We start from the raw sequence: 22332 nt of genomic DNA, 5'->3' as shown, positions 1-22332 counted from the left end.
GTATCCACCGGGGGCCGAACCGTACAATAACCCTGGGTTCGCTGTGGGTCAGCCGGGGGGCGAAGTCGACTGCGGTAGTCGTCGTGGGGTTGTGGACCACTGCGGCTGTGGCGGGGACTGAGGCTCTCCGTCGTTTCTAGATCCCCGGTTGACATACAATACAATAGGGAACTTTGTCAAATCTCGCCTGACTTCAAATAAATATGATCAAAAATTTAGACGTAGATTTGATCATAAAAGTAGTTAGTCTTCCGTTCAATGCTTGGAGCGCTGGCGTCGCTACAGCTACTTTACGTCTCTGCAGTGTGTTTGTAAACATGGCTTCAAAGTTGGTGTGTTCCTTCGACTTTTTCTTGTCAAGAAACTTGCTACGGTGAGGTGGAGGGGCGGTGAGCAACGGGCACGGTGCATGCTATTAATTTGTGTTGATGGGGAGGTGGAATATACTGCAGGCCACTTCATGCCCACAATTCCAGCTTCAACTATCCACCTCTACGTCTGGAAACATCCAGGCGCCCGCCAGAGTGGCCGAGCGGTTCTAGGCGCTACAGCCTGGAGCCGCGCGACCGCTACGGTCGCAGGTTCGAATCCTGCCTCGGGCATGGATGTGTGTGATGTCCTTAGGTTAGTTAGATTTAAGTAGTTCTAAGTTCTAGAGGACTGATGACCTCAGTAGTTAAGTCCCATAGTGCTCAGAGCCAAACATCCAAGCAGCTTTCCGGCGAGCCCAAAGGTTCGAATCCTGCCTCGGGCATGGATGTGTGTGATGTCCTTAGGTTAGTTAGATTTAGATAGTTCTAAGTTCTAGAGGGCTGATGACCTCAGTAGTTAAGTCCCATAGTGCTCAGAGCCAAACATCCAAGCAGCTTTCCGGCGAGCCCAAATAAAGGATGTGGTCACACTCTAAAATAAAAAATTCTCTCTTAGCTTTCCATTCTACTTTGTCTATTTTTGAACTCTGAACGCCAAAAGTTAAAAAGCAGAATGAGATTTTTGCTCTGCAGCGGAGTGTGCGCTGATATGAAACTTCCTGGTAGATTAAAACTGTGTGCCGGACCAAGACTCGAACTCGGGACCTTTGCCTTTCGCGGGCAAGTGCTCTACCAACTGAGCTACCCAAGCACGACTCACGACCCGTCCTCACAGCTCTACTTCTGCCAGTACCTCGTCTCCTACCTTTCAAACTTTACAGAAGCTCTCCTGCGAACCATGCAGAAGTAGCACTCCTGAAAGAAAGGATATTGCGAAGACACGGCTTAGCCACAACTTGGAGGATGTTTCCAGAATGCCAGGAAGTTTCATATCAGCGCACACTCCGCTGCAGAGTGAAAATCTCATTCTGGAAACATCCCCCAAGCTGTGGCTAAGCCATGTCTCCGCAATATCCTTTCTTTCAGGAGTGCTACTTCTGCCTGGTTCGCAGGAGAGTTTCTATGAAGTTTGGAAGGTAGGAGACGATGTACTGGCAGAAGTAGAGCTGAGCTGTTGGCAGAGCACTTTCCCGCGAAAGGCAAAGGTCCCGAGTTCGAGTCTAGGTCCGGTACACAGTTTTAATATGCCAGGAAGTTTCAGATAAAAAGCACTTTATCTGTTACGTACTTTTTATTAATTATGTAGTAACCGGACCACTAATTCCATTAATTAAAGTATTAAAAAATAAAAATAGTTATTGCTCATATGCTGTGCTTAACATTTATTTACATTTAGATATTCTATCTTCTGCGCTTTATACATCGTTTCGCACGTTTCTGTAATTATTTTGCTTAATGTGCAATGTGGTAGTCTAGTGCTACAAGAAATTGTAACGACGAGCCTGTCTCCTGCACATATAGCACTTCTCAAGTGAGTATTCTGTTTTGCAATATGAGAATCCATTTTACTGAGCAAGTACTGAAATGCACTCTCATTCATTCGTAAGTAATTTGTGTAAGACCTGACGTCCTCCACTTACTGCTTTAGAAACAAACTTTGCTGAATACTTTTATTACCTCGTCGTATTACCCATGGCGTCATCACACGAGCATGTTTCCTTTTTTTTGGGGGGGTGGCGCTTTTGTTTCGCGGCGCACAAAAAGTAGTACTTGTCCGCCATCTTGAAATTTGACGACAGTGTAATACCCCTTTTAGTGCCACGACAAAAATCTTTGTCAAAGAAATAGTGTAATATCGGACTTACCAAACTTGTGGCGAACATGCGAGCACGATGCACTGCCATCCGTGGTGGTCACACATACCCTACGTGTCACGCCTTTTGTAATTTTCAAGAGACTATAATGAATCGCGGTAACTTCAATATAGGTATTTTCTTTGAATAAAAGTGTCATTTCTGTTCGTCTCAATGCGTATTTCTTTCAGTTATCTCTGTGCTATACTTGAGCAGTTCTTCCTACGTATGCTCCAGGTTTCATCGAGCTATGAACTTGGCAGTGACATATCATACAAAAATTACTTTCATCCTCAAGTTTCGGATACCACTGCACATTCGGAAACAATGCTATACACTTCGAGTAATGATAATTCAAATAGAAGTGCACGTTACTTCAGCGTATATATAATTCCTCAGAGAAAAAACATGGAGAGAGGAGCGACTGATGAAAATTCACAAATGAAATGCGCTGTGTTCATCCAGGTATCGGACAGAAAGAGTTAACGGTGTAGGTGGACTGAAAAACGTAGCTGCCTGAACTGGGGAACTGCTGTAATGGTCCTCTCGGGCCGCCAGCGGCGTATGCAAAACAGGCAGTCCCGGCTTTCGGAAGCCATTAGCATGAAACACATTCAGCTCCGCACAGCGGCAGAGGCAACATGTTTCGGACTCCCCGAGGACTAGGCCAAACCTGCCAACGGGTGACGTAGCAAATGGTTTCTGTTTATTGCTTCACACAAAGACAGCTTCGCACAATCCTGTGCATACCTGTTTTATAATTCAAGCTTGGATCAGTTTCTACTGTAGATCCTGGCCCACACCAGTGCGATTCGAACGCCACATATTAAGTACGAGACCAATTTTGTGAAGTTTCTCCACTATACTACAGCAGCGTATTCGCAGCTGAGCTATTTTTACATTTGCATCTATAATCGGCGAGTTAGTACTAAGCGTGTGGCACAAGATATTTTTATTATACAGGGTGGGGGAGACAAACGGGAGTGTTTGAAAATTGACTGACTGCCGTCGTTTGGAGTTACGGGATTGGGGGAACTGACCTTTGGCTATAGACTGGTGGAAGTATTAGTAGCCATGCAGAGTTGTTCAAGCGCACAACGTACTACTGCCTTAAAGGTGTATGGCAAAAACTCGAAAAATTTTGTTGTACCTCAATGCGCTTTCCATTGAGAACTTCATTTACCGCACAAGGCCCTCTTGGAACGCTATCACCTTTGGGTGAGACTGTTTGACACCACTGGTAGCATAACAAAGAAAAAAAGTGGTGGTGTAAAAGCAAGCAGGACCCTACAGAATAATAACTGATAACATTTTCTCTGCTTCAATTGGACGCTTATGATCCAGACGAAGAAATACTGTCCCCGTAGGACGGGCCATATTGCTGCACGTTCAACGTATGTGTGCGAAATCAAGGGCGCTTTCTGTGCGACACAAAAAAAAAAAAAACTTTCAAGATAAACTGATAATTTCCACTTGTGTGCACTAGATTCAAGGGAAAAAAATAATTCTCAAGTTCGTGTGATTTTTTTTAAATCTTCCCTTTTGACTGCCTCACCCTGTACCACACATTAAGGATGGTTGTATGTCCACGGATGGAGTCTCAGAAAGACGACGTAAGTGCTCGTAGAGAGCTGCAGACAGTAATTTTATAATAATGGTATTCTGTCTTCACATACGGAGATGACGACGTAAGTGCTCGTAGAGAGCTGCAGACAGTAATTTTATAATAATGGTATTTTGTTGTCACATAAGGAGATGAATATTCGTGGTATCCGCCGTCCTGGATACATTTTTTTTAATGCTCTGTGTTGTTGGTTAATACAGTCTGATTAAGGTGCTGATCCCCCATGGCATACAAAAATGATGGAACACTTACATAAACAACGAAAAAAACATGTCAAAAATAAAAGGACGCAACCCCCAAGATTGGAGAAGGTTTATAGAAGCTTGAAATTTATCGCGAACTTCAATGCGAGATGCTTTTAATAGTTTCCACTGTGAAACTGTCTGGAAATCTGGCAGAAAATCCAAAGAGATTCTGGTTGTATCTAAAGAACATCCGCGGAAAGACAGAACAGTGTCTTCAATGCACGATAACAATCATATGTTATTGATGACAGTGTCACTAAAGCAAAGTTACTTAATTCGCTTTACATAAATTCTTTGACCAAAGTAGACGCAATAAATATTACAGAATTCAAATCAAGAAGAACTGCCAACATAAGTAACTTAGAAGCAGATATCCTTGGTGTAGCAAGGCACTTTAAATCACTTAATAAAGGCAAGGCTTCTCATCCAGACTGTATGCCAGTCATGTTCCTTTCGGAGCAGCTCCATATTTAGCAGTCATATACAACCGCTCACTCGTCGAAAGTTCCGTACCTGAAGACTGGAAAGTTGCACAAGTTGCATATCGCTAACATCGATTTGCAGTACGATTTGGGAACATATACTGTGTTCGAACATTATGAGTCACCTCGAAGAAAACGATTTATTGATAAGCAAGTTGACACATTCAGAAAACATCGTTCTTGTGAAACACAACTAGCTCTTTAGTCACACGAAGTAATGAGTGCTGTTGACAGAGGTTGTCAAATCGACACCATATTTTTAGATTTCCAAGAGACATTCTACCAAATTGCTTACCGGTGGAGTATCGTCTCACTTGTGCGACTGGATTTGTGACTGTCAGTAACGCGACAGTTCATAGTAACTGAAGGGAAGTCATCGAGTAAAAAAGAACCACCATCTGATGTAGACCAAGGAAATGTTATAGGCCGTCAGCTATCCCCGATCTACATAAACGATTTAGGAAACAATCTGAGTAGCCCTCTTAGATTGTTTGCAGATAATACTGTCTTTCGCTCTCTTATAAAGTCATCGGATGATCAGAACAAATTGCAAAACGATTTAGACAACATATCTGTGCAGTGTGAAAAGTGGCAATTGATCCTAAATAATGAAAAGTGTGGAGTCATCGACATGAGTACTAAATTCTTTTAATACTCACGCCGATGACTAACACTTCCACTAAATTTCAGTTACACGATAAATCTAAAGGCTGTGCATTCAACAAAATATATGGGGGTTACAGTTACGAATAACTTCAATTGCAACGATCGCACAGATAATATTCCCGGTAAAGTAAAACAAAGACTGCGATTAATTGGCGGAACACTTAGAAAACGCAAAATGACTACTAAAGAGACTGCTTACACTACACTTGTCCGCCCCCTCTGTGCGGGTTGAAATCCGCATCGGGTAAGATCAACGAAGGATGATAAGATCGACGGAGGACATCGAAAAAGTTCAAAGGAGCGCAGCTCGTTTTGTACTATCGCGAAATAATGGGATTGCAATTACTAAAACAAAGGCATTTTTCTTGTGGCTGGATCTTCTGAAATTACAATCACCAACTTTGTCCTCAGGGTGTGAGAATACTTTGTTGCCGCCCACCTAAATAAGGAGGAATGATCATCATAATAAAATAAGGGAAATTAGAGCTTGCAAGGAAAGATTCAAGTGTCCGTTTTGCTCGTGCGCTGTAGTGGAACGGAAGAGAAATAGCTCTAAGGTCATTCGACGAACGCTCTGCCAGGCACTTAATGCGAATTTCGGTAATCATGTACATATAGAACATCCCATATATAAGTACAAGAAACAAGAAGGAAAAGTAATACTGAAAGACCAAGAACGAAGCGTTTGGATTAAGAAGTCTGTAGGATAGGGATGTCATCTTCCATCCTTAATGTTGAATAGACACCACGAAGAAACAATGATGGAGTGATATATGCGGTGAAAAGATATCAATAATAAGATTCACTGATATTGTTATCCTTAATGAAAGTGAGGAAGAATTGTAGAATCTGTTGGTTGGCACGAACCAAGATGGTTGTAATTTAACCCGGACATCCACTAGGATAAAAAAATCCACCAAAAAACCAATAAAATCCAACTACAATTGTGAAAAAAGTTGAAGTCCTTTTTGGAAGGATACAGAAATTTATGTATCTTCACTAATATCTCCGCTCTTTTCTCTTCTAAATTAATTCTTAACTTTGAATGAACAAGCCCGTAGGTGGAGAGGATTCTTTCAATGGATGTAGTGCAGGCATGGCAAGAAATGAGGCTTTTCACAAAACTAACAAATCCTGTCGGTAAGTTTCTGCTGTTTTTATTTCCATTATCTTCCACTATTTTTTTGGATGGAACTTTGTTAGAATTAAATTAGGAAACATAGTGGCAGGAAAATAATCAGAATCAGCGATTCTAAAAAAAGGTAACACTTGCAATCCACTCTGTATGCACCTTCTTCTTGTTCAGAAGCTAATCTCCTTCTGAATCATGGACCTAAAATACGTAAAAGCAAGAAACAAAGTGTTCTACTGCTTGTTCCTTTGGTCTTTTTATTATGTTCTTACAGAGCTCAAGGCCAGGGCTTTCTGAAAGATCGATCATTAGTTCGACAGATCGTGCAATAATTGTGCTGATTGCTTGAAGAAGATCAAGGCCTCGGCAAATCTCTGACGTTGCCGGAAAAGATACGCGACATTTTTATAAATTACTAGTAGACAAACCGGGTATTTCCCACGTATTAAAAAAAATGGTAGAAATGGGTCTGAGCGCTATGGGACTTAACATCTGAGGTAATCAGTGCCCTAGAACTTGGAACTACAAACCTAACTAACCTAAGGGCATCACACACATCCATGCCCGTGGCAGGATTCGAACCTGCTATCTCAGCGGTCACGCGGTTCCAGACTGAAGCGCGTAGAACCGCTCGGACACTAATACATTTCCATGTATTAGTGAAAACACTTTTGAAATTATGGTACAGTCGTACAAATAATATATGTATAAGACACAAATTATAACAGCAGCATCTTCGCGTGCCTACAGCTCGATTTTGTAAATGTCTATGCTAACGCACCTTCATAGCCGTAGAGAATGCTATTGTTTCCGTCTAGAGCGGATTGCGCTTCGCAGTCTAAAGCTGTTTAAAGCGCTGCCAAGTGTCAGGGATTTCCTTAAGTTCCCTAGCCTGTAGGAGTGTCTTTGTAGTAAAGAGTAAATGTATTACAACTTTGTGGATGACGCGGCGTGTTTTCACGCACTTAATGTTTGTGATGTCACATCTCTTGAAGCACGTGTCGTACAAAGATATATTTGTGTGGGTATACTCAGTGGTATACGTGGGTACTGTCTGCGACACATGCTGCGAACAGAGTTAGCAACACAGAAGCATGATGCGGCTGTTTTTTCACGTATCTCAGTGTTTACAATGTCATATATCTTGATCTATGTGTCAAACGGTGATATAATTTTGCAGGTTCAGTCTGCGTAAGTACTGTACGTTGAATTTATTCAGAATTAGTACCAGTGACGTAGTAAATTTAAACGTCATGCATAATGGAGCAGTATTTCACGCAACTCATCGTTTATAACATGTCTCCTGAGTTATGATAGGTACGTGGTTCCTACCCCACAGCGATTGTTGCCTGACAGTAAGATATATGAGCACCAAGTTTAGTTGAAATTGGTCCAGTGGTTTAGGAGATATGGAACACACATGCATACATTAGTTTGGTTGTTTGGGGGGAAGAGACCAAACTGCGATGTCGTCGGTCTCATCGGATTACGGAAGGACGGGGAAGGGAGTCAGCCGTGCCCTTTCAAAGGAACCATCCCGGCATTGGCCTGGAGCGATTTTGGGAAATCACGGAAAACCTAAACCAGGTTGACCGGACGCGGGATTGAACCGTCGTCCTCCCAAATGCGAGTCCAGTGTGCTAACAACTGCGCCACCTCGCTCGGTGCATACATAGTTAAGACTGCGTGAAGATAACAGTATTCAAGATTTTACTAACATTAGCAGGGACTACTTCAGAGTGCTCCACAATTTCTGCATACAGTATTTAGAACAAAGTAGTTGTAAAAAGGGAGGGGGGTAGCACTCTGAATAAATTAATATACAAAATTGAACATTCGTAAACACGAAATATCCTCCTCAAAAAACAATAAAACGCCATTTAAACCACTGTTGTTGTTCTCAACCCTGGCAGGAACAGCTAAATGAGCACACACTATGGAATGAGAATATCGAAAGGGTAGTGAGCAATAGCAGAAATGGAATTAGCGATAAACTTATCATGAACATTGAGGTTATGAAGTAGACGAAGAATGCTGCTACCTTGGAAGCAAAACACATACTGGATGAAGCAAGGAGACATAAAAAGTAGAATGTAACAGGCAAAGACGCCTTTTCTGGCCAAAGGATCTCTACCATGTAGGGTGCCACAAAAACGTTGCGGCAGACTTCTTGGGGAAGTGGGACACATCGTAAGGAATGACAATTGCTTAACAACCAATGACGCAGAGGTCGTCGTACGCCGTTGTGTGTCACTGTAACGAGAGTACGGTAGGGAACATGAGGATTTCCTCATTCGAGCGCTAGCCAGCTTAGGAGCAGCATGGCATGGTACATGAAATGTGAGCATGCAAACATGCGCTTAGTGCACGGAATCGCTGGGTGCAAACGACGAGCCGTTGGACGCATTTATCGAGAACGATTCGCAGACAGACATCAAACGCACAAGTTTGCTTGCACGTCTGCATCGAAATTTGTGCGACTACTGGTCATTAAAGAAGTGTCAGAGCTAGTGGGGGCAGACCGCGAGCGGCGCGTTCGGTCGATTGAGAAGAAAGTTTGTTGGAAGCCGTAGATACTAACCCAAGCACCAGCAAACGTTCCGTTGCCTCGTAGCAGTGTCTAAAGTCTTTTGAACGCCGAGTCCTTACATGCCTTTCATCTCCATAGGGTAGACCTACAGTTACTGCACCCCAAAGGCCATCCTCGTACATCTGCGCTTCACACAATGGTTTCTACAACAAAATGGCCGAGACGTGCATTTCCAAGATATAAATAGTTCATGGATATAGTCATTCCTCCACATCTGTTAAGCAACTTTTAAGTTCCATTTAATCTCAACCATGTCCATTAATGACCATTAGTTTGCTCTGTTTCATGTTTATCTCTATACCGAAATTTAAACTACTGGTCTTCACTCTAGATAGCAGATTACTGTAACGACGGTAGTATCAGCAGCAAAGCGTAGATTGCTGATTTTTCTGCCGCCAACTGCAATTCCACCAGTGCGTCCCCTGATGACATACTCTACACAGATGTTTTAGAGCTGAGGTGATAGTATACACCCTTGTCTGGCTCCATTTTTCACATCAAAAAACCCTGATAATTTATCATGCACTTTTATTGTTGTAGTATAACCAATATAAAGACCTTTGCGTAATGATACTAAGTGGTTTGCAACCGCAAACTCATTCAGCAAATGCCAAAACTTGTCTCGCACGAAATTTTTACGTCAATATTTATCAAATATGCAGGTGGTCTAGTAGTGTTGTGCGTTCTGTATCACCACATTACGTTCGCCTCTGTACAGTGTGTTAAAAAAAGTGTCAAAGATGGGCTTACAAATGACTTAATCCATAAGACATGCGACCTCTCGAGGAAGTTTTACAATTTTTCAACAAGATAAAATCTACAAGTCCTTACCTCTTTTTCAACAAGCAGCCACATCTTTTACCTAGACTTATTAAGAAATATCATGCAAAATTTGGGGTCAAATGAGCTAAAGCAACGCTGCTGTTACGTGTAACAAAAAACTAACAGCGTTACGGCTCTATATACTGCAATAACATACCTTCTGTACTGAAGGCTTCTAGGCGCAGTTAGGATGCAGCGATATACGGTGCAAACCACGCGTTTGTCGCATGTATCCATTATCTCTGTGCTGTCCAAACGGTCACGAGGCATTTGGAAAACTTCCAAACAGCCTGTCGACCGCCTCATTTCAGTGCACCCACAAAGCAGATAATAATTTTTTTTCTCTGCAGACAGCAGAGTGACCGAATAGACGCGTCTTATTTGAAGATTGCTTGACAGCTGGGGAGATTATTAGCCAGATTTAACACGCCGTTAGTAAGAGGGCTCTCGCGCGAAAGAATAATCAAATTATAAATGGCGCTCAAGAACCTTCCATTTGAGGGCGTTACTGGAGTACATACGCAACGTAACGCGAGTACTATGCTGGTAGAGTACGCTGGTACAGTACGCGAAAGAACTTGCCCCTCTTCTAACAGCCGTGTACCGCAAGTCTCTATTGCAACGGAAGGTTCCAAATGATTGGAAAAGAGCACAGTGGTTCCAGTTTTCAAGAAGGGTCGTCGAGCAGATGGACAAAACTTTAGGCCTATATCTCTGACATCGATCTGTTGTAGAATTTTAGAACATGTTTTTTGCTCGCGTATCATGTCCTTTCTGGAAACTCAGAATCTACTCTGTAGGAATCAACATGGGTTCCGGAAACAGCGGTCGTGTGAGACCCAACTCGCTTTATTTGTTCATGAGACCCAGAAAATATTAGATACAGGCTCCCAGGTAAATGCAATTTTTCTTGACTTACGGAAGGCGTTAGATACAGTTCCGCACTGTCGCCTGATAAAGTAAGAGCCTACGGAATATCGGACCACCTATGTGGCTGGATTGAAGAGTTTTTAGCAAACAGAACACAGCATGTTGTTCTCAATGGAAAGACGTCTACAGACGTTAAAGTAACCTCTGGCGTGCCACAGGGGAGTGTTATGGGACCATTGCTTTCACAATATATATAAATGACCTTGTAGATAGTGTCGGAAGTTCCATGCGGCTTTTCGCGGATGATGCTGTAGTATACAGAGAAGTTGCAGCATTAGAAAATTTTAGCAAAAAGATCTGCAGCGGATAGGCACTTGGTGCAGGTAGTGGCAACCGGCCGTTAACATAGACAAATGTAATGTATTGCGAATACATTGAAAGAAGGATCCTTTATTGTATGATTATATGATAGCGGAACAAACACTAGTAGCAGTTACTTCTGTAAAATATCTGAGAGTATGGGTGCGGAACGATTTGAAGTGGAATGATCATATAAAATTAACTGTTGGTAAGGCGGGTGCCAGGTTGAGATTCATTGGGAGAGTCCTTAAAAAATGTAGTCCATCAACAAAGGAGGTGACTTACAAAACACTCGTTCGACCTATACTTGAGTATTTCTCATCAGTGTGGGATCCGTACCAGGTCGGGTGGACAGAGGAGATAGAGAAGATCCAAAGAAGAGCGGCGCGTTTCGTCACAGGGTTATTTGGTAAGTGTGATGGCGTTACGGAGATGTTTAGCAAACTCAAGTGGCAGACTCTGCAAGAGAGATGCTCTGCATCGCGGTGTAGCTTGCTCGCCAGGTTTCGAGAGGGTGCGTTTCTGGATGAGGTACCGAATATATTGCTTCCCCCTACTTATACCTCCCAAGGAGATAACGAATGTATTTAAGACCGACATGGTGACAAGGGATAAGTGTGGCGTTCCAGTTTTTCCAATGTCCGTGCGGTACCTGTTAAAACGTGAACTACGCGACGTTATTACCAGTTGCGTGCAAACAGGGCCAACGTGCTGTTATTCTTTTCTTGGCTGCCGAGGGACAAACACAGGTAGAAAAATCCATCGCAGAATGACGAATGTTTATCGGGCATCATGTCCGTTGAAAACTACCGTTGCTTAATGGTGCGCCAAGTTCATAACGCACCCCCTCGTATCACAAATGTCGCCGCCCTGTAGTCATGATCTCTCTCCACGCCATTATCACGTCTTCGGCCCCTTAAAAAAGGCTTTGAAGGGCCGACGATTCTCGTCGGACGAGGATAAGCAGCTGGCATCTACGGGCTACTTCCCGGAGGAGGGGACGGTTTCTTACCAAACGCATCTCTTCAACTTTATGCATCGGTGAGAAGACTGTCTCAATGCTCACGACGATTTTTCTTGATTGGCATACCGATTCGAATGGAGATCTCGCCTCTTGTACGAAGCACAGGTAAGGTAATGGCAGTGGCTTTAGTTCGTGACGTACCCTATGGTCATACCTCGAGAGGGGAGAGGACGGGCAGTGTTGGGTTGTACCGACCCACCCCCAGAAAAGAATTAAGACGACGTAATAAAGGGTGGTCAGAAACTGTGGCTTTTCACGCGACATAGATGGCAAGAACGAAGAACGAGTGTCCTTTTCGAATATAGTTCGACCAAGGTGTCTAATATTTTGGCATCGACTAGAAGTTCACTTGGTCCATGCAAGTTGAGTACATCCTACGAAAAATGAAAAGCTAATATTAAATATTCAGCTGCGAGTGGTTGGTGGGGGGTGCCGATTCAATGAGGTCGTATATGGATTACTACGGTTGCCTTTGCTATGGCTCGGCTAGTGATTCTGCCCTACAAACGCTAGACAGATGTCAGTGTAAAGCAATCATTTGCTGCTTTTGTGATCTACGGTCTAACCCAACGAATGCTCTTCTTGTCGAAGCTAATGAGCCTCCTCTCGAACAGTAGTAACCACACTGGCTCCAAATATCTACATCTACATGATTACTCTGCTATTCACAGTAAAGTGCCTGGCAGAGGGTTCAAGCTGTCTCTCTACCGTTCCACACTCTAACGGCACGCGGGAAAAACGAGCACTTAAATTGTTCTGTGCGAGCCCTGATTTCTCTTATTTTATCGTTATGATAATTTATCCCTATGTAGGTGGGTGCCAACAGAATGTTTTCGCAATCGGAGGAGAAAAATGGTGATTGAAATTTCACGAGAAGATCCCGTCGCAACGAGAAACGCCTTTGTTTTAATAATTGCCACTCCAATTCACGTATCATAACTGACACTATCTCATCTATTTCGCGAAAATACAAAACGAGCTGGCCTTCTTTGTACTTTTTCGATGTCATCCGTCAGTCCCACCTGATGTGGATCCCACACCGCAAAGCAATACTCCAGAACAGGGCGGACAGGCGTGGTGTAAGCAGTCTATTTAGTAGACTTCTTGCACCTTCTAAGTGTTCTGCCAATGAATCGCAGTCTTTGGTTTGCTCTACCCACAATATTATCTATGTGATCGTTCCAATTTAGGTTATTTGTAATTGTAATCCCTAAGTATTTAGTTGAATTTACAGCCTTCAGATTTGTATGACTTATCGCGTAATCGAAATTTAGCAGATTTCTTTCAGTACTCATGTGAATGACTCCACACTTCTCCTTATTCAGGATCAATTGCCACTTTTCGCACCATACTGATATTTTATCTAAATCATTTTGCAAGTAGTTTTGATCATGATGACTTTGCAAGACAGTAAATGACAGCATCATCTGCAAACAATCTAAGACGGCTACTCAGATTGACTCATATGTCGTTAATACGGATCAGGAACAAAAGAGAGCCTATAACACTTTACCTCCGCATTACTCGATGACTTTTCGTCTATTACTATGAACTGTGACCTTTCTGACAGGAAATCACTACTCCAGTCGCACAACTGAGGCGATACTCCGTAGGCACGCAGTTTGGTTAGAAGACGCTTGTGAGGAACGGTGTCGAAAGCCTTCTGGAAATCTAAAAATATGGAATCAATTTGACATCCCCTGTCGATAGCACTTATTACTTCACGAGTATAAAGAGCTTGTTGTGTTTCACAAGATCGATATATAATGAAACCGAGCCGACTATGTGTTATTGTTTTCTTCGAGGTACTTCATAATGTTCGAATATAGTATATGTTCCAAAACCCTACTGCAACCTAGTCAAACGCTCACAATTTGGCAAGACCGCTTGTTTTTGAGGATTTGGGTGTTGGGCGACACGTGCTTTATTAGTCGATAATGGTTATAGAAGAAACTTTGACCATCATCATCTATCTTTTATTATATTTCGTCACTGTATCACCGAATTGCAACAGATTTGCACCAATCGCTGTTTCATGATACATTACAGGAGTACGATGACAGATTTTGGACATTCGCACAGATACACCACACATGAAACTTCCTGGTATATTAAAACTGTGTGCCGGACCGAGACTCGAATTCGGAAGCTTTTCCTATCGCGGGCAAGTGCTCTATCATTCGAGCTACCCAAGCACGACTCACGACCCGTCCACACTGTTTCAGTTCTGGCAATACCTCGTCGTGGAGCCGAAGTAGAGAGCTAGGAGAGCACTTGCCCGCGAAAGGGCAAAGGTCCTGAGTTCGAGTCTCGGTCCGGCACACAGTTTTAAATTGCCAGGAAGTTTCATATCAGCGCACACTTCGCTACAGAGTGAAAATCTCATTCTACATCATACTTGTTCACGTAATATGAGCCCGCAACTGTTAAAAGATTTTTTAAGTGGATATCAACATACGTATCGCCTCTACACAGACCAATCACGTTTCCTGCATTACTAGAAAGACTTAAAATATGCTGACAGATAATGATAAATCAATTTTCTGACAGATTTGTGATCAGCACTGCTGCTCATGTAGACTCATGTCGTCAATAATACCAATAACAACTAGATTATCTCGACTGCACCTCTATCAGTTACAACTGATTGTCTCACCCCTACGTGATTCTGTCCTGGATGAGGACATCGACCACATTTTCGGCTGCCCCCACCAAGTGACAAATGAATATTGCTGAATTGCTAAGTGCTTCGTCGACACCAATTTCCTGTCAAAATGAAGACATTACTCGCAGCTCATGATGTGTTACTCTTTGGCGGCTGAACGCTTCATGATGTAACTGTTATGTATACATCCAATGTAAATATTATAAGCGAGTCTTGGGTGTACGTGTGTGAGATTCAATATGCCTTTTGATTTGTATCATTTGTTGGAGGCTGACTGAGTGGAAAATGTATGGTCACAAATAAAAACCATTATCGTAAAATATCCAAACTATTTTGGCATTCACCGCGGAACTGAGTTCCACCCCCTAAATAAAATAAAAAGACCCAGCTCCGACCCTATCCTCATTCAGACAGACTTGTTAGCAAATAATGACTAAACCACCAATCACACCAGTGTTACATTGCTCATCACATTTCCTTCACAGCGCCGTTGATTGGCTTTTGCGGCCCTCACTCCAACTGTTTAGTGCAGTGGTTCCAATCCTTGCTTAGACCTATCACCCCTGAGTGCAATTAGACACTCTAAAACTGCAATAATAGTAATGATTTTTTGAAAATAATTTAGTTTCGTGATTGAAACAGAATCGAATTGTTTAGTTTTTACCCCTCAGGAAATTTCATTTTACCCTTCCGGGGGTAATTATCCTCAGGTTGGGAACCACTGCCCGAGTGCATGGGTGTCCAAGCCGTGACGCGCATGCGGCCCAAGAAGTGAGCATTTTTCATACGACGGGTGGGAAAAAAAAAAAAAAAAAAAAAACAGTTTATGGAAAGTTTTCAATTTGTAATTCGTGCCACACCATGCTATTCTCTAAATGGTCCATCCCGCCATACTTTTTTTTTTCTCAGCAGTTATTGTTAAGTGCGTTATGTGCGGCCCAAAATTACTCTTCTTCTTCTTCTTCTTCCAATGTGGCCCAGGTAAGTTAAAAGGTCGGACACGCTTGGTCTAGTGTAAGCTCAGTTGCAGATCTGGAAGAGGCTATGATCAAAAGTATGAAGGGTATCCGAGAAACAAAGCTACAAAACACACTAAACATTTCGCCAATTGTCCATAAAAATTCAGGGTCGTATCGTTACAAATTTGTCCTCACATCTCACTTGGACAACCCGCACTGCTTTCGTAACGAGTCCAGACTGACCAATGACGTACTACTGTACTTGTGACCAAGAAAAAAGATTGCGGCCAGGCACTGTTTCAGCAGGTATCTTTTTTTTATTCATCTGCAACCAAGTAATGTGGTGCGATGGTTGTGATAATAAAGTGATATTTGGGGAATATGCCGTGATAATGCTCTAGCTATTTTGCTATTATTGCTTTCCACACCAAGTCAAAAGTCCGCTGGGCTGCTTTCTGCATTAACTCCGCAAGTTCTAATCTCCAATCCTTAAGAATTTAATGGGCAGGAATGAAAATAAGGTAATTACATGTATTTAGTTTAGAAACAGGCTGCTAATTTGGATCCAGAAACAGTTAAGACTAACTAATAAGACTCAGATCGAAAGAAAAGTTGTAATGGCCAATTTGGAGCAACAAAATGCTGCAGAAAGTTTCCAGTTTCCTAGTGAAAACAACTTTTTTCTAGGATCCAATATTACGCTCTAGTATAATGAATGGTGATTGCAGAGTTCCTGGAACCCTGTTTAATCCATTCAAACGTTGTATAATTGCACTAACAAGGGCGAATTGGGCTTTTAAATTGCACGTGAACATGCCGTAGGGTTTTCTCAGTTCCTGCAACGAAATACGCGACCGTTTAAGAGCATACTTGCGCGTAGATGGTGTGTTCTGTTTACAAGGTGCCCAAGAAAGAAAGGTTAGTACTCAGGGAGACGAGAGGAGCAACCATTCGAAGAAAAATCTAGTAAACGAGGGCTCTAACATACATTCATGAAGAGCTATGAACATTTGATCATCTACACTGCTGTGAAACATCTCTTCTACTAATAAGTGCTCCTAGATTTAAAGGTATGCATTCTAAGAGTCCATGTTTACTAGACCATCTTTTCTTGTTCTGTTCCACACTACCCGCTCCCAAAATATGGAAAGCAAACAGCTTGCAGTAGAAAATATAGAAGATGAAACAGGGCTCATACCTCTTACAGGATGTGTTTTAAAGCCCATGTTTACTACGCTTTTCTGCTTCGAATGATCGTTTCTATCATATCCCTGGACACTGGCCTTTCCTTCTGGAACAAGTGTGTAGTTCCCGAGGAGCATGGTGCTGGTGCCATGAATCGCGAACAGGATAAAATCGGTTTGGGGATTTTTTCCCCCAGTTTCTGACTTAATGTGTAACGAACGAATCCCCTCGAACATGCCGGTATTCATATTCGCAAGGTATTCAACACCACACTGAGTATAAATTATAGTATAATCTGTTGGGTACGACCTGTGTGTTAACGGAGTTCTTCCCTTTCCTCTTGAAATTCACGATACGAAAATTTGTTCTAACGTCGGTATTAGTGTGACCCTCTGGTACTGCATTTCCAAAGGGATTCAGAGGTATCTTATTTCTCCTAAGCACGCGCGGAAAGTTTTCTTTGAGGAACCTTTAAACTTTTGAAACTACAACCTGTTCACCGTCGACTGTAATCAAATTTCCACTATTGGCCAATTCCTGCTATTACGCGGCGGTTGGTGCGCACGGGTAAAAGGTATCCTGACACCAAAGTAAGGCAGACAACGGCTTATGGTGGAGTATGAACTCTGGATGATTTCACGCTGAGCAGATGGAGAGCCAAATTATCGTGTTTGAACATAGTTGTTCACCATATTTCGCTGTGGACTGTCCGTGTTAGAAGCTTTAAGTCGCGTCCCTATGGCGTGATCACGTCGCCACTGGTAATATCGCCACTAGCACTATTACTGTTCTAGGGATTCTATTTAAAAACTATAAGGATTAAACGCAAACCTGACGAAATACAAATACAAAACGCGACAAATGCTCAGACCTCGGTCTCGGCCGTGGAGCTCAATTGTCTCATCAAGTGAGAAGTGCAGAAATCGCATTTCGTTAGAGGGATTCGCCATCAATTTACAAATGCAAAACAATTGGAATAGCGTGCACACCTGTCTACGTTCAGTGGTGTGGGACTAGATCCAACTATCTCTGTAAATCGTTATTTTGACAGGTAGGATGAGAAACTGTCTTAAGGCATTAAAGACGAAGGACTAGACACGAAGCGAGGAAAAGAAGATGGGCCATGTCCTCTTCGAAGGAACCATTCCGGCGTCTGCCTCAAGTAATTTAGGGAAACCATGGAAAACCTAAATCTGGATGGCGGGGCGGGGAACTGAATCCAGTTCTCCAGAACAAGAGTACAGTCGTATTTGTCTTGACTAATCCCCAAAGACCTCCAATTTGGCTAAGATGTCTACTGCGACTAAATAATTGCCGACAGTGATCTTACTACACCCGATCCCCCCTTCAAACAATAAAAATGAAGAGAAATCAACTTATCACGGCATAATTCACTGACAGACTGTGGAAGAGTACATCTTATCTTTTTGAATTTAAAAAAAATCCTTAGTTTGAAAATAGTTTTCAAAAAACTCACAAAAACTTATAAAATGAATGAAATACAAACGCCTATTTATCTTACATACTGTACAGATCTGTTCGCGGAAGCCGCGGCCGACTAGTATGAATGAGCAGGCCAACAATTCCGAACTTCCATTACAAATTCATTGCAAAGAATTGAGTGTTATTCCACTAATTACCTAAACAGCTTTCCTTATGTGGACCATTATTGAAAAAAAAAAAAAAAAAAACACCGCTTCAACTGTCAATTCATCACGGTACGACACAACGTGTCCTTGCAAGAACGATAAAAAAAGGAAAATCACCCGATGCTGCGTCAATAGCACAACAATAAGAAGTGCCAATAAATAATACTCAAAATGGAAAAAATGAAGAACGGTACATTTGTAACATGGAACTGAACGCGCGTTTAACGTGTAGACTTATCCGTTGGCGCTTTGGGCATCAGCTGATCAACAATGCCGGCGTCACGCATTATCATCTCGCACAAAATTCTATCTTGCTAGTATATCTCATTACCACTGCAGGCTAAACGAATTTGTACTATGTCCAAAATAACGCCAAATTTTCTTTCTGCAGCAGCTGAAAAACATGCACGCTCATGTCATAACGCTATAATATATCGCGAGAAAATATAAATGCGATGCACGAACATTGCATAGTTCATATGCCAAATATAAAATATTGAGCTATATGATTCTTGCCTATACTTGAAAACACTGGACATATGGTTGCACTGACAAGCGTACATAACAATCCGTACGAACAAACACCTGTTAAGACTGCAAGATCAGTGACTAATTATATTTAACGTATGAAGTCTATGAGTCAGTACAAACGGCATTAAGTCCAGTATGACTCTGTACAAAACTTACTTTTTGCGGCATTTAGTAAATCCTTTACTTCTTTTATCAGTCCTTTTATTTGTTGACTTGTCCGTTCCAGCTCCTTCTCATGTGTGTGAAGTTTCTCCCTGAACGTAGGGCTATCAGTCAAACATTCTGTAAATTCAAGCGGCTGTAGTCCCACCCCCATCATAAAACAAATCTATGTAACACCATTTACTTCGTATATATTTCACGTACAACACACGCGTACGTAACCACACATCCACTCGACACAAACGCCAAATACGAACTGTTAATCAGCGAGCGAAAGAAGATATTCCATGGAGCAGTGATGCCAACCAACTACATGTAGCAACATTTCATGCTGCTTAAAAGTTTAACATAGTCATCCAATCGAAAATAAAATCACTAAATACATAATCCAAGTATATAACGTTATCTGAAAATATTTAAAACCAAATAATTTTTGTCACTGGAAATTAGGTGAAACCTCTTTGGATGATGCACTTTGGCACATATGGCTATACATCTTTGCCGCAAGTAGTTGTGGTTGTACCGTGTTTGTTTTGCTGTGTTTGTGGTGCCTGTGTGACAAGTAACTAATTACGCTTTTTTTGTTGTTGCTGTTGTGTTTATTGGATTCATGACTTATAATTTCAGGATCGCTTCATATTATTTTATAATTTACAAAATTTGAGGGTGGAAAGTGAAATTTGTTTACCCTGTCTAGTTAACTATCCCTGGATGACAAATTGATACCAGTTACTTATTGTGCGACTGAACGTGGTTTGTTTGTGTTTTGTGACCAGAAGACTATTTATACCGTTTGAGCAGATGTTTACACCCAGAGCTGCACTCCAATATTGAGTTGAGAAATTGTAATTACATTTTATTACTTGAAGTAGACGACATCAAGTGTTATTTTCCCTGTTCGTCATAGGCAGCTTCTTTTCCCGAGAAATATGCATCCTGCTCAACTGGTGGAATGCTCCCTACGTGCCGCACAAATATATTATGTATTTAACATTATCATCTAGGACGGTGCATAATTTATATTAAAATAAGAAAATTACCGGATTTGTTCTCTCCTCTCCGCAAAGATTTTGTTTCGTTTATGTAATTCCTGATTTCGTGTTTCAGAATAAGGCTGCTTGATGATGGTCGTTGGTGGACAAGATCATGTAATCCAGGCCGATATAGTCTTTGTTATTGAAGGCACAGCAATTAATGGAGCTTACTTAAACGACCTGAAATCAAATTATGTTATACCAACCCTAGAGTGAGTAAAGGTTTTTTATGGTTTTTTTTTTAATTGCGTTTTTATCAATCACAGCTGCGAATAAAACTCTGAATAGTTTATTACAAACGTTTACGAATATCATTGGGTGAGAAATACTTTAAGTTAGTTATTATTCAATAAAGGACTTATACAGTGCTTTTGAACTGTATTTTTCATACACACACACACACACACACACACACACACACACACACACACGTATTTGTGTATGTTATTGCTATCCCCCTGTCTTTCATGCTATCGAACGTGGATTCTGGGAACATTGGTCATTGAAAATGCAACTCTTCTTTTCTCAAATGACATACTCAAGGTCATGAATTAAGGCAATCAGGTTGATGCATCGTTTCTTGACTTCCGAAAAGCATAATCTCGGCATCAAACTAAAGGTTAATGATAAAAATACAGGTACATTGGGTATCAAATGCAGTTTGTGACTAAATTAAATTTTGTGTGTTAGGAAGGATGCAGCATTTACCCTCAATAGAGAGCCACTGATAGATGTAGAAATAATTTCGTATGAAATGTGTTAGAAGACGTGCTGATCATGTTATTTGTTAATGACCTGGTAAACAATTGAGAAATTGTAATTACACTTTATTACTTCAAGCAGATGGCTTCAGATGTTATTTTCCCTGTTTGTCGTAGGCAGCTAATTTTCCCAAGAAATATGCATCCTGCAGATTTTTTGCAGGTGGTACTGTTTTCAGTGTTGCAGCACTGTCTGAAAATCTACACAAATAGCGTCAGATCTTGATGAATTTTCAAAGTGATGCAAAGATTGGCAGTGTAAAATAGTGCACTTCATCAAGTGCCAAAAAGTAATAGCATGTGATCACAATATCAGTAAGTTACAGTTTCAATCAATTAACTCAGTAAAATACTGTACCTGTGTTATAATTGGTGGAAACATAATAGAAATAATTGTCGAAACCCATTCATAAGTAAAGAAGTTGGCAGACTTTGCTCCATTGGTAGGCGGAGGGAAAATACAATCCAAAGAAGTAGACTGCTTAGAAAATACTTATGCTTACTTAAGTGTGAGGAATGCATAGCAAATATAACTAATGGAGGATATTTTACAAAATCAAAGGAGAACACCACAAATGCTCACAAGTGTGTTTCACTCAAGGGATAGCTTCACAGAACTGGCAGATGTGTGAAGATAGATGCCAACTATACCACTAAAGTCTACCTGCAAAGTAGCAAGAACAATTAGATGCAAATCTCTATTTGAACAGAATCAGGAGTGTAGACTGTTTGTCTGTACATGATCTCTTGGCCAGCTCAAAGTCCCAAGGAATGGAAAAAAGTACAGCTGAAGCCTATATATAAAAAAAACCATACTTGCACAGTTACAGACCAGTATATCCTTAACATCGGTCTGCTGTAGAATTCTTGAACATATTCTATGTTTCAATATGATTTGTATCTGTCTACAAATTAACATGACTTTAGAAAGCATTGCTTCTGTGAAACTCAGCTTGCTGTTTTCTCGCATGATATTTGAAGAGCAACATATAGGTTCCCTATTCTTAGATTTCCAAAAAGCATATGACTTGTTGTCCGACGGCAAGCTGTTAACAAAGGTAAAGCATTTAGAGTAGTTTCCTAGATATGTGAGTGTCTTGAAGTTTTCATAAGTAAAAGAACCTAATATGTTTTCCTTGACAGAAAGTTGTCGTCAGAGACAAGAGAATCATTAGGAGCTCCCCAATAAAGTTCAATGGGACAACACTTCTTCTCTGTATGCATAAATGATCTTATGGATAGTGTGAGCAGCTATAACTGACGCTTTAATAGGTGTCGGCCTTGGGTGACTGTAGAAGAATACAGGATGACTTTGGCAGATTTTCTATTTGTTGTGATGAATGGCACCTTGCTCTGACTGTAGAAAAATGTAAGTTAATGCTGATGATTAGGAAAAACAGTCTTGTT

At 41.4% G+C, this 22332-nt stretch overlaps 2 protein-coding genes across 10 annotated transcripts in view; one reads left to right on the top strand and one right to left on the bottom strand.

Moving 5' to 3' along the window:
• Positions 1–19441, bottom strand: part of LOC126281596 (rho GTPase-activating protein Graf-like) — a 541774-nt gene extending 522333 nt beyond the window's left edge. Inside the window, exon 1 of one of the 2 annotated variants that reach the window (XM_049980690.1) lies at positions 19125–19441. In XM_049980690.1, coding sequence (XP_049836647.1) covers positions 19125–19287 — 163 coding nt within the window. In that variant the 5' untranslated portion in view covers positions 19288–19441. The remainder of the gene's footprint in view (positions 1–19124) is intronic. The other variant, XM_049980689.1, reaches the window with a different exon arrangement.
• A 159-nt stretch (positions 19442–19600) lies between these two features.
• Positions 19601–22332, top strand: part of LOC126281595 (mediator of RNA polymerase II transcription subunit 25) — a 175332-nt gene continuing 172600 nt past the window's right edge. For 2 of the 8 annotated variants that reach the window (XM_049980687.1, XM_049980680.1), the window contains exons 1-3: positions 19627–19692; positions 19828–19975; positions 20238–20376. In XM_049980687.1, the coding sequence (XP_049836644.1) occupies positions 20252–20376 (125 nt within the window). In that variant the 5' untranslated portion in view covers positions 19627–19692; positions 19828–19975; positions 20238–20251. Of the gene's footprint in view, positions 19976–20237; positions 20377–22332 lie in introns of all 8 variants that reach the window. The other 6 variants (XM_049980688.1, XM_049980685.1, XM_049980681.1 and 3 more) reach the window with 5 other exon arrangements.

Source organism: Schistocerca gregaria, chromosome 7 (genome assembly GCF_023897955.1).
Source record: "Schistocerca gregaria isolate iqSchGreg1 chromosome 7, iqSchGreg1.2, whole genome shotgun sequence".
NCBI lineage: Eukaryota > Metazoa > Arthropoda > Insecta > Orthoptera > Acrididae > Schistocerca > Schistocerca gregaria.
This window is presented reverse-complemented; position numbering and strand designations above follow the sequence as displayed.